Raw genomic sequence first — 13,003 nt, 5'->3', positions numbered from 1 at the left:
ACTCTGACCCCAGACCTGAGCATGCCAGGTCACTCGATACTATTATTAGTTGGTTCCAAATCAAAAAGCTATTTTGAAGCTTATAACTGTCAGTTGGTGGAGTGATGCAATAATGCTTGTGATAGGAGTAGGAAGAAAACTTAGTTTATTTAATCTTGAAAGATTGGATTTAGTACTAACTAATCACTACCAGATTTTAGTAGATTATCACAGATATATGATGATTGGCAAGAAGATTTCTTATTCTAAATGTAAATGATCAAGTATTATAATGAATGAAAGTTTATTTTGAATTGAAACATTAAATTATTGTAATTTTTCAAATTGAACTTTAATTTGCAGGTTTGCTGGTGAGATGGGTCGTGAGAGAGCCACAAATGTATTGGAGAGACAGATGGATGGAACGTATCTGTTGAGAATCAGGCCTCAGGGTCCAACTCATCCTAATGAAACTGTTTATGCCCTCAGTCTCAAGTACGTTAACTTATCAATTATTATTCACATTATGTTTAATTGGAAAATATTACCTCATTCACAGAACATCAGCATTCAAATGATATCTCTATTTTATTTTATTTTATTTATTTACAATGCAAATGACACTAATGTAATAACATTGAAAGATAAAATAATAAGGTAGTCCTTGTGCTATTTTTCTTCGAAATTTATAGGTGACAAAGTCCTATCGATAAGAGTCCTAAAGTCCAAAGATAAGGTTAGAATTTCACGTGTACAATCTTTATAAAATTTTGGTCCAAAATAAACATTAAAACTATAAATTTTGAATTTAGATGGCTTAAATTGATAAATTAATTAGAAATATTCCACTCAATTTACCATTTTTAACGAATAATATTGAGTTATTTGAGAAAAACTGTTGTCAGATTGACTAGAAAATGACAGCATTGATTGAATAGGAATCATTGATGTTATTTAAAAGGAATGCTGATCGTTTGAAGTGAATCATATTATAAAGTCCGAGAGATATAACTAACATGAAGAGGGGGTAGGGGTACCGATTTCCCCTACACAGCTTGTAGCATGGACAGGGTAAGGAGAATGCTGTTAGGTAGTGCGAGTGATTAGTGGAGGAAAGAGCATCGGGCCTCTCTGTCTTCAAAAGAGCTGAATAAAAAGTGATATCTCTCGGACTAAATTTATTCTACTTTCTAAGATAGTAAGTGTTCATTTTGCTGTATAATATTCAATGCATATCTTTTACGCTATATAATTAGGAGCATCAGTAATAATTGATGTTCTAGATTTACTGAAACCTTTCTATCATTTTCATTTTTCTGTTTCAATTTCGATCGAGAATATTGTCGTCAGAAATGCTTGAAAATAATGATAATCATGGTTTTGATATTTCGTATTGATTTGATAATTTTCTCCAACTAATAGATGATTGAAATTTAAATGATGAGAGATGTTTTATAATATTTTCATACAATTTAGTGGTCTAATACTGTATATCTGGTGTAAGTTGTTGAAATTACTTCTGCAAACATATTCCAATAATTACAGGTAGAAAAGATGTATGTTTTTTCTTGAATGTGTGATATGTCTTGTTCAGAACTGACGACAAGGTGAAACACATGAAGGTGTACGAGAAAGAGATGGATGGAGTGCCCCAATTCTACTTGTCCGAGTCTCGCTTTTTCCACAGCCTTGTCGATCTAGTCTCCTGCTATGAACACACCAGCCTTGGCGAGAACTTCATCGGGTAATTCACTTGCTACCTGCTATATTTCCTTTAACCTTCCGGAAGTCGCGCCCTACTCAATCACACGAGCTATTTTTCATGTTTTAAGTACTCTATTTACTGTCAAAACATATTAGTTACTTGTGTAATTAATATTTCCATCTCATTGGATTATTTTACGCATATGAACATTTGCATGATTACCTTTTCGTAGCCCAATAAGGTACACCAAGCAAAGCCAACAATTCTGTGTTATTGGTTCGTTGGCAGTTCTTTCCCTATCATTATGCACTGTCTATCATATGCTCTACTTATGGACTCTCGGGACTAAATGGCACCTAAAGACTGAACCATTGCTCGGTTGATACTGCAACTCAGTGGAGTGATGGGGAGAAATTTTTGGAATGCATAGGTGATTCATTCACTGACACCACCCCATTCAATAGTTTTGTGCAGCAAAAAAACTGACACTGTCGTACTTTTTACAACAGCGCGACTGCCGGAAGGTTAATATTTTGTATGAATTTAATTCCAATATTCCGCTCCTGGAGTTTTCTAAATTCAACTTGTATTTGCTGAATTGCACCTTCAATTTTCCATATCTATATTGTAACTATCATATGTGTGTGAATTAGGCCTCAGGCTGGCCACTAACGGTAGAACATGCAAGATACACGTGTCGACATACATTGTTGCTTCATCACAAAGAAAGGCTTCGTGCAAAAGTTTTTGAGGTTAGGTTTTAGTAGTATCTCTGATTTTTTTATCGTTCATTTTTTCTTCGCTGTTATATTTTAGGTTTAATCATTTTTCTATCATTATGATTTGTAGTTTACTTGTGGTTTATTTATTGTTATTGGTTGTTTATTAAAATCACTTCACTTATATGGGCTTCTTTATTCAAATTAATAAAAACAATATAACAACTTGTAGTACCCTTTATTAAAAACTTTAAAATATTTTTTCTACAACCGCTTGAACCGCTTGTAAAGTTCTTCTTTACGTTTACAAGCCAAAAACTCATCATAAAACAGCTGTTTTGTGAGGAGCGAGCGATAATTCACTTTACGATCGCCAGCTGTTTACTTTACGCTTGCTAACTGCAGCACATGTGCAGTAGGCTACATTTAGAAAAATGCAATTCCAATAAGTTCATGTTCCTTCTTTTTCACCAGCCATTGTGGCTAAGACGGCCTGAGCGTTGACACTCACGCTGAGGGACTCACGTTCAATTCACGTTCCTACCAATTTTTTTTTGCATATACTAATTGTTTTATCCTATTCTAATAATATATCATTATAAAATAGATTATTATGATTAGATAGAATAATTAAATTGAATCATTTTATTATTATTACATTGATTTATCAAAATAATTGGATAAATTATTAAAAAAAAACTGTTTATTGTATTGGAATTCAATACTGCAGTTGTAGAAAAACTTTTGTATGTGATTCGAGCGGAATGCTTCTTTATCGCTCTCGTCAAAATTACCACGCTCCGCTACGCGTTATGTGGTAACTGTTTTGACTCGAGCGATAAAGTCGCTTTTAACGCTCTTAATTAACGACTAGTTTCGAACATAGGTCATTTTCAAGTTAAAATCTCATTTTGTCCAAATGACCTATGATCGATTATGGTAGTTTATTTTATGTTGATAACCTCTCGCTGATGACAAACCGTGCATGATGAACATGTGTGTATGAGTGCATGTTTATCATGCATGTCCTATCGTAGTGGCCAGCCTAAGGCTTAGTATCCAAAACTGGAGATGGCTTTCGTATTTTTCTTTTAAATATTATATTAAAATAGTCAAATCTCAACTACTTGCATACCGTTGAGACAGGTCCGTGAACAGAATCTTTCTATCTTTATATAAAAGATAGTTAGAAGAAGAGATAAGTAATCTGTGGTAATGGAAACGGTCTTCAACATTTCTGTTCCTTGCGCCAGCCCAATGTGCCGCAAGATCAAACAAATAAACTACAGTATTTAAAAAACTCAGAAAAAAATGAGATTTTGATTGACGAGTTGATTGATTGGTCAGGTTGAACGTGCGACTGCAGTGGCCGTTCCGACGCATTGTGGCCATCGCTGAGTTTGACTTCAACCCTTCGGAGGGCAACCAGCTGCCCTTGAAGCAGGGCTGTCAGGTCATTGTGCTCAGCAAAGAGGGAGACCATAAAGGCTGGTGGAAGGGCAAAATACATGATCGGGTGAGTAATCATCTATTTCAATCATTATATATTTGTAACAACAACTATGTATTGCAACAATATTATTATTATCAATAAAACTTTACTATTATAAGTAAAACATGACTCCTCCAGTCAATCCTTCTTTAAAAGGTTTTGGAGAATTTATATTTCGTCTTTTTTATAATTTTTGAAATTTTCGACTAAAAAGGAATTTTCTTATCATTTGTCATTCTTGCTTTGTTTATTATTATTCTTTTTTTGTTTGTAAGATTTCTTTTTATAAGTGTATTTTTCATTTCTGTTTGTTATATTTTCTGTAATAAACTCCCTTCTTCTGGGGTACCAGGACGAAGGAAAAAGGAAAGGAAAAATATAATTGATTATTTTAATCGAGAATGAACAGTTAATATTACATCAATAAACGGGTATCAGTTACCCACCAAAGAAGGCATTGACAATACAGAAGATCGGCAATGTTGTTTTCCTATCTTTCTCCATTGTCATTATAACGTGTACCTTACTATAGGACTATTGGCTTGGGTTAACAGTGAAATTTAGAACATAAACGCCTCATAGTATGAGATATCTTCTTATAGTATCTTTTCTCTATGATAATATACAACACATTGATGATAATATTACATTATGATAGATAAAATAATACACATACAGGCCACCATAATTTTGTGACGCTTTTATATCCGAAATCTACTAAAGGATAATTCAAATTTTGTGAGAAAGTGTGATGTACGTACCGGAATAAAATAATTTTAAAAAAGTAGTTACATAATACTCGTATATTGTAATAGTCTGTTATATAACACATTTACTGTTGAATAATGTTTAATAAAAAATATTGACTATTGAACATATATTAAGCTTTGGTTTTCATTGTTATTCACCATTGTATGTTTTTTTCATGGTTTCGATTTTTTATTAATCTATGTTCATTTAAACTTAGTATTATTATAATTCGAGTTAATTGTTTCAGGTTGGATTTTTCCCGAAAGTTTACGTACGTGAGATTTCGGATACATTCAATTTGGAGTAAATGTTCAATACTGGGGAAAAATTGCATTTTAATACGTATTTTAGTAAAGTAGAAGGCGGCGGCATTGTGTATGTAATAAGGAGTACGATATTTCATCTTGAGTTACAAATATTGTTTAGCTAGTATATTGTAAAATTAACATTCTCAATTGCTTACCAGGTTTATTTGCCATAGTCTGTGATATATGTAAATTTAATACGTATTTTTACCGAAAATTTGAAGATTCTAACAGAGATTTCCCGAGTTGAATACACTCCCAGATTTCATTTAGTTTACAGTTTGAGATTTTTTTCTTTGATACTTTTTGAAAAAAATATATAATATATACAAAGTAGGAAAAGCAATTTGAAAATTATATATTTTTGATGTTATTGAACAGATTAAAATGCTTCTGATTCAAGTAGGTGAACGCTCAATTTTGAACACCAAAAGTTTCAATTTGATCATCTCATCATGATTGATCATTGAATAGTGGTTGATGATTTATCATCGTTGGGTATTATATTTTATTCATTTTTGAAGACTGAATTCTAATAAGAGTTTACCGTACAGTTTTGATCGCACATATAACTTATTGAGAATTTATTTTGAATGATAATTTAATTCACTCTCCCTATTATAGTTACTAACTAGTATACTATCTGAGTATAATAGTGTACTATCTCTTATAATTATACAATAGTATACAACTAATTTATTGGAAAACATAACTAGAATATAATTATTGAAGCTCCTATTGCAGTTGTTTGAACATAAATATTATGTCAATTATTTACTGCCATATAAATAATGCTAGTTTTGTTAAGATAGACAATATTAAACTGCCAAATTATATAATAAGAATATAATATCATACCAAAAATATTTTATTATCAATAAACAATAAATAATGGCTAGCCTTGTAAGAGTTTTTTTTAATAATGTTGTTTAATTTTTTAACTCCTATTAAATTTCCAAAATATAAATATTCGCTTTGCATCTAATCTCATTATTTTTTTATCTTGATAACTAATATATTTCCTCAAAATATGACCGATATCTCTATTAGAATAATCTTCCATGAGATATTTTGTTTTGGGGAGGATTTAGTCCGTTTTAGTTGAACTCTCTCTTAATACTAAAAATAGTTCAACCACTATTCAATGATCAATAAAAAACATGATAGGCTCCTTGATTAGAACTGGCCTAGAAAGCTTTAACCATGACAAACCACCATTTATATGTTGGTGATTTCGTGTTTTCGCTAGTTCAGTTTTACTTTATTATATTAACAATGGAAGTGTACCTGACGATATTGAAATGATTGAAAACAATAAATTCCTTCCATTTATGACTAAAAACGCTCTAGACATGCTCAAAAGTATGACATTAAAATAGGATTGGTGAATTTTAGAAAAGGACAATAGATCACAAGATTTAGCTACTTGAAGTTGCTGTATGATAGGGTTTAAAGAATCTATAATTGACTTAATATAGATAAATTTTATTGGAAATGAAGTACATGACTAAACTCTTGTAGTGTAATAATCGGATAACTTAGATTAGAATGTAGATAGTACGCTTACTCAGTGTCTAGATTATCATTTTTATTTGATGTTCAATTTTTCGATGTAAACTGTTTTAAACACTGTAAAAATGACTGAATGTTGTAAATATTAGTATTCGTACCTATGATTTAAACTTTGAGCAATACTCTCTTACCATAAATATGTTTTATAATATTCATTGTTGTGTTAGATTATCGATGTTGAATATATGAATCATCAATTCTATTAGCAGTGTCTATGAGTGTATCTACTATTTCTTCGCGAATATAATTTAATAAAGATGTATATTCAAAGAGTTATCTGCATGTATTGAAACTAAGATATATTTTTCTATCAAGGTTGTTATTAAACATCTTCATTTCCCATCAACTAATTACGTCTAATATAACTGAGAAAATCTCTTGAATTTCTGATGACTAAATTTTGTGTACTGATCAAATTTGAAGAGAACACCTTTTTTCATAACTTGCTCAAACGTAGCATTTAAAGGTATAATTATTCATTTATAAATAATAGAGAATAGAACAACTAGGCTTTTGCCGAATAATTTCTATATTGTTTACACTTTTACTATGACAAATGAATTTTTCATGCTTGATAATAATCAATTGCTACATAATAATTATTTGTCCCTTGTAATGAAAATTGCAATAACCTTTTCATTACAGATCTTTCACGATCTTTAAGTCTTGGAACCCCCTTATTAATTTCACACTTGAGTTATTGCTATTATTCATCTAATATAAAACTAATAATGAGGTTTAAATAAGTCCATGGTCAATCATATTGATTGTTTAGCCTTAGGTGAGTAACAATTTCTATAAATCCACAAATCTAAATTATTAAATACTTACGGTACCTAGCTAATTTAATAAGTATGTTTTGAGCACAAAGTAAGCATGCATGATTCAATAAGATTTGAGTGTAGTGTATTTTAATTTTGAATTTAAGATGATTATGTTAATTATTGCTTCAATTACTAGTAATCTATATTTATCGAAAGTTTCACGTTTCATAGAAATGCTATTTCTCACAGTTTTGTAGTGTTGTGAACTTTTACTTATATTTTATAAACTACCTTTCTCAGGAGTTGATCGAACAGCAATCTCAGTAAAAATGTAATATATTCTTCTGTTAGCTTATTTGCTATAAAATAGCTTCAATCTGGATTTATTGTTTAGATTTTTTAGATCTTTCACATTTTCGGCTGCATTATATTTGTTGTTTAAGGCTTGAAATGTATGTATTTGATAGAAATTTACTGTTCATTAAAACAATACTGCTACTTATAATATTAGCTATAAGTCTCTTCTAAGTGTCTCTGTGGGCTTTAATGTGTTAGGCATGATTAATAGATTTTTAGTACTGTTACCATTTAATATTAATGAAAATAAAATTTATGAAAAATTATTCATGAATATATATTCTAAAGTCGTTTATCTAACACTCCAAAACTAAATAATTACAAATTATTGATTTTATTTTTCAAAATGTTGAAAAGTTTCATAATATTTAGTTCTTTCTAGGTAAAAATATGTCTTGAAATTGTTGAAGGAAGATGAAAAATGTCTCACAATCGAGTAAGAGGATTAGAGAAGGGAAGTTGAACATTTTCAATTTTCTACGCACAAGCTTTGAAGCTCTCACTCATTCTTCTACTCTCTTTGTCTTTCTCTGCTTTTAGTACAATTTCATTTTATCTCATAGATTATGAATTATTCATTGCCATTATCACTGATTTGATAAGTTCCAATCTTGGTGCTATTCTCATTGGAGAATAATAATTCTAATACTATATATTTCATCAGAAACTGTTACACTAGAATCATGCACTTTTACTATATACATGTATTTCTCGTTGCATCGTATCTTATAAAGAAATGATAGTTTATTTTTTAATGTACCTTCAATAAAATATTAATGTTATAGTGGATCGCATGAACGATTATATTTATAGATTATTTATTTGTAAACGAAACGTGAACGTTAATGAATATTATTGATGTGTCAAATATTGTTGTTAAGATATCAGATGAATAAATGTATTTTATAATTGTAAAGTTGTCTGTGTTTTTATGTTGATTCTTGTATATACTGGAAAATTTGGTTATTAATATTTTAGTTTGATTATTGATCATTAACTACCGGCTAGGAATCAGAACTCTTTTATCAATAATTCACCTCCACCAATTCATCTAAGTGATTCAAAATTGATCCAATTTTTACTAATTTGTCAATATTCGTAAGGATTTTATAAGATGCGTAATTTCCTGAGACAGCAATAATAAAACTGCCTTAATCAATGTTTCTCTCCAATAAAAAATATACCCGCCGATCTTTACAATAATAAATGTACAGATATTACAAAAATCAAGTACTATAACAATAATTTTCAAAGTCATACTGTTCTAATTGTTGTCTCATTACACTACAAGCGTTTCGCACACCAATGTGATTCGCATGACGGTGACCGCGACGAATTCAATCACGGCTTGAAAATATTGTTCTCTATCCCGTCGCCTTGATGCGAATCGTAATCTAATTCTTTAAATCCGTAAGAAAACTAGTTTCTTATAAAATTTTATTGAATGCATTAACAATAATCAACGATACTCCAAATAATATGATTATATTTATTAATAAAAATAGAAATCCAAGTACCATTTTTAAAAAGGGTCACAACATTTTTCATTTACTGTATAGAGCACTATAATCACAATATATATTATAGAATATATATTTTATTATGACATTTGGAGGAAAAACTAGGCTGAGCCTGTACTATTTCTCTCCATTAATTCTGATAGAATGTTAATGTTGTCCAAAAGTTAAGGTTATGTAATCACACACTGCTTCGTCACTTGATTTTTGGTCCAGGAATAATTATTTGATGTTTCGGCAATGTGATGCCAAGTGATTATGATATCAAGTGATCGGAAAACAAATAAGTGATAATGGTATCATATAGCCGTAATATGTTGTGACCAAAGACATTTTAAATGGGTACTTAAATTTATATTTTTATTTATATTCAAAAGTAGCCCTAAAGAAAAAAAGACAATATGATTATATTATTTACATTTTACAAGGGTTTTTGAAAGATGTTCTATTTTCAGTGTATTGAGGCATTACACTCATAACTTGAATATACTATTTTTATGGACAAATTTAAATTGTTTGCATTGGAAGTAAACTTTTATATTTATCTGAATTTTCTTGAATCGTGAGTTTATTGTTAGAATAACATATTTGATATTATTTATTTGAATTTTTATTTTTGTTAATAACTGAAGTGAAAACACTTCAGAGATAAATTTGAGGCTTTCATCCTTCTTCTCGGTGTATAACACTTGATTATTTGCAATTTCGGATACCTATTTAATTTATGATTCAGAGTTTTCAATCTCATTTCAATTAAATACAGTAGTCAACTTATTCACAATATATTGCATTTTTCTTTCTTCAAGTTGTCATTCTCACAACGATTTTCATAGAAACATCTCCAACTTTCTTTGCAGTCCTACGAATTAAGTTGCTTTCTTCGAAGCTACTCAAGATATCACTTTATTACATTATAGTTTTATCCATTGTTTTTCCTCATTCTCCTCCATAGCCTTTGTACACGAACGTAGGCTGCTCAAGATATCAATTCTACATTATCACATTATAATTTCATCCATATTGTTTCTTCATTCTCCCCCACATCCTTTGTACACGTAGGTGGTTTTAGGAGCAGATTCAGATGTGCAATCAGTTATCGGTTCCCTGAAAACCGGGACAGTAGCAGGTCCTGGCAGATAGAAAGTAACCGTTCGTTCCTTGTCGCTGGTATCCAGTTTCCTGTAGATGACCGCTACCAGCTGAGCCAAGTTGCGCTCCTGCTTGGTTTTATTGTCGACGGGGCATTTCAACGAATACTCCAACTGAATGTCGTCGTCTCGAACCCTCTCGGGCAGTTTGTGTAGTTTTTTGTTGGGCGCTGTCTTGTCGTGTTTCAGTGAGTAGCGAAATGCCACCAGATCGTCATCTCTCAAGGATGCGTCACTGGGCACTTTCACAATTTCAACAACTGGTGGTAAAGCTGCAATCATTACCAACATAAAGCTTATGCAATAACATATTATTTTATATCAAATCACAATTTATTTCTATAGTGGGATTCATTTCATTCCATAAGAATATCAACATATTGCTTACCATTTATCCAATTCTGACAATTTGAAGGGTGTTTCACTATAATCAAAAACACACAGATTCTATGCGTGTAACGCTCTTTGAAAACACCTAGTATAAACACGAAGATGGACATTTTGAGTATAAGGGCCTCTTAACAAACATGATCATATTATAATACATGTCTTGTCAAATCTTTGACTATCCTGGACCCAACGATCCTTGATGGTGTTATATATTTTGTAATTTTGATTAAATTATTAAGACTTTCAATATTTTAAAATATTCCCAAGTGTTTCTATTGCTTTTTTGTTGTGACATAACTATACTTTAGACGATCTATTAGAATAAATTTGAAAATAGAAGAAGTTCTGGTCTTGCACCTGTTTTTTCATCCTGCTGCTGCAATTGTGATTTAATGAATAAATAACAATTTGATAAGTTAATAAAAACAAAATACAAATCTTGAAATACCCTTTATTTTTTTATAAAAACTTTAAAATAGTTCAACAGCTAGTTTCGACTCTAACTTAGGTCAAGTTGAAATGAATACAACTTGAAAATGACCTAAGTTAGGGTCGAAACTAGTTGTTGAACTATTTTAAAGTTTTTTTAAAAATAAAGGGTACTTTAAGATTTGTATATTGTTTTTATTATTTTTTTAAAAAGTAGCCCATGTGAGTGAAGTGTTTGTAACTATTTGATAGTCTAACATGGGTTCAATAGGGAAGTAAATCTCTGAGAAACGTTGGTCAAATACCTGTGACCATAATATAAGCCTGTCTGAGACTTGAAGTTGGTTGGGCCTTCTAAAACTTCATTGGTAGTATAAGCTGCTATAAATTGATACGTCCAATACTTGATAAATTTCACAGAGATAAAATTCATAAGATTAGTATAGATTAATGAACTAAGTAGAGCTGTAGGGATTGATCAGTGCATATTAATCTATGATAATTGTGCAGGTAAATTGTTTGTATTTAATAAAAATTAATCCAAAACCTTAACTATTTTGTTTATTTACAAAATATGTATTCATATAATCCAAATAATTTGATTGTATGTGATACTTTCAAAGACAGTGGGTAGAAGAAAACAAAATATAATTTTTATATAATATAAAAAATAAAAGAGCTACAATTTTTTATAAAGATCTGACCCTACTTAGTAATATTAATCATGTTGGTGGCTATAACTTGGTAGATGTTTTAATAGGCATGTATCACAATGTACTGTACTGGCATTTCAATAAAATGAATAATTTGAATAAACAAAAGTAGGTAGGTACCACTTAAAAATAAAAAAATAATCAATTTAATACAGAAAAATATAAGATCATTTTTTTCAATTTGGTAATATTTACCTGTTTATAGTGACTAAAGAAAAATAAAAAGCTCTTTGACATACCGGTAACATAAATCCTCTAAAACTTTACAACTACTACGGTACTACGTATGGATGCATTCTTGTTAAAAAGTATTGGCTACAGAAGTGTTTTCAATACTTAGTTGAAGGAATAGACATTATTTTCAAAACATCAAATTATTATTGTGAATGGGATGTTCAATCGTATATGGTACGGTGAAACTTGTAAGAATCAATTTTATTTGTTATATTGATATATAGCTTACCTGATTCATGTTTATGGCAATTTATTTGAGGATAAAATATAACTTCTAGTATTACCGTAAAAAAGAAAACCCAAAGTATTTCACTTCCAAAATGAGGAAGCATGACTTTTTGAAAGTGTAAATAAAAATATTTTTTTGAAAAAAAACTTTTTAGGTTTATTTACGATGGCACACAAATCACATGTTTCATAAACCTTCGATTTCCAATTAAACGTTGGTTTGTTATGTTTTTATCATATTAGAGCTTTCATCTGCATTATTGAATAGTACTTTGATATAAATAAGATGTTCTTCCAGCATAAAATAGAATTGATTTTCAATTTTATAGTTTTATAATGCTGTGTAATATAAATCCATGTTCACTTCAAAAAGGCTGTAATTCAAACTTACCGCTTTCAAACCACTGCCTTGCTAATCTTACTCTACCAAAATAACATTGGCCAAATTATATTTTTTACTGAATAATGAGTTTTTTTACAAATAAAATAGAAGAACTGTTGAATAATATGAAATTATACTGTTAATATATTATTTTTATGAGTAATAATATAGTTTTGTGCTAAAATATGATTCAGCGCATGCGCACAAAAATTATTTGACAGTTTGATCACAGTCACTGTGTCACAGTTGTGCATGATTCTCTTTTCACATCAAAGCAGCATGTAGGATACATGCACGATAAATGAGAAATCTGAAATTA

At 30.1% G+C, this 13,003-nt stretch overlaps 2 protein-coding genes across 4 annotated transcripts in view; one reads left to right on the top strand and one right to left on the bottom strand.

Annotated features, from left to right (window-relative positions):
* LOC111052100 (protein vav) overlaps positions 1–6,452 on the top strand; it is a 37,038-nt gene extending 30,586 nt beyond the window's left edge. For all 3 annotated transcript variants that reach the window (XM_039432144.1, XM_039432143.1, XM_039432145.1), the window contains 4 exons: positions 343–474; positions 1,574–1,723; positions 3,751–3,919; positions 4,893–6,452. In XM_039432144.1, the coding sequence (XP_039288078.1) occupies positions 343–474; positions 1,574–1,723; positions 3,751–3,919; positions 4,893–4,952 (511 nt within the window). In that variant the 3' untranslated portion in view covers positions 4,953–6,452. The remainder of the gene's footprint in view (positions 1–342; positions 475–1,573; positions 1,724–3,750; positions 3,920–4,892) is intronic.
* Positions 6,453–9,565: 3,113 nt separating this feature from the next.
* Positions 9,566–12,680, bottom strand: LOC111052089. Its single transcript, XM_022338708.2, has 2 exons — positions 12,304–12,680; positions 9,566–10,580 (listed from the first exon to the last, which is right to left on the bottom strand). Exons 1-2 carry the CDS (start codon positions 12,404–12,406, stop codon positions 10,189–10,191), a joined length of 495 nt encoding a protein of 164 aa, XP_022194400.2. The 5' UTR covers positions 12,407–12,680; the 3' UTR covers positions 9,566–10,188.
* Positions 12,681–13,003: the final 323 nt, after the last annotated feature.

The sequence above is a fragment of the Nilaparvata lugens genome, chromosome 7, assembly GCF_014356525.2.
Source record: "Nilaparvata lugens isolate BPH chromosome 7, ASM1435652v1, whole genome shotgun sequence".
NCBI lineage: Eukaryota > Metazoa > Arthropoda > Insecta > Hemiptera > Delphacidae > Nilaparvata > Nilaparvata lugens.
This window is presented reverse-complemented; position numbering and strand designations above follow the sequence as displayed.

Bases quoted from the DNA above. Each gene is read 5' to 3' on its own strand.
- LOC111052089 (XM_022338708.2), bottom strand. From the start codon at position 12,406: ATGCTTCCTCATTTTGGAAGTGAAATACTTTGGGTTTTCTTTTTTACG. The intron at 10,581-12,303 runs GTAAGCTATATA...TAATGATTGCAG, and splicing joins TTGCCATAAACATGAATCAG to CTTTACCACCAGTTGTTGAA.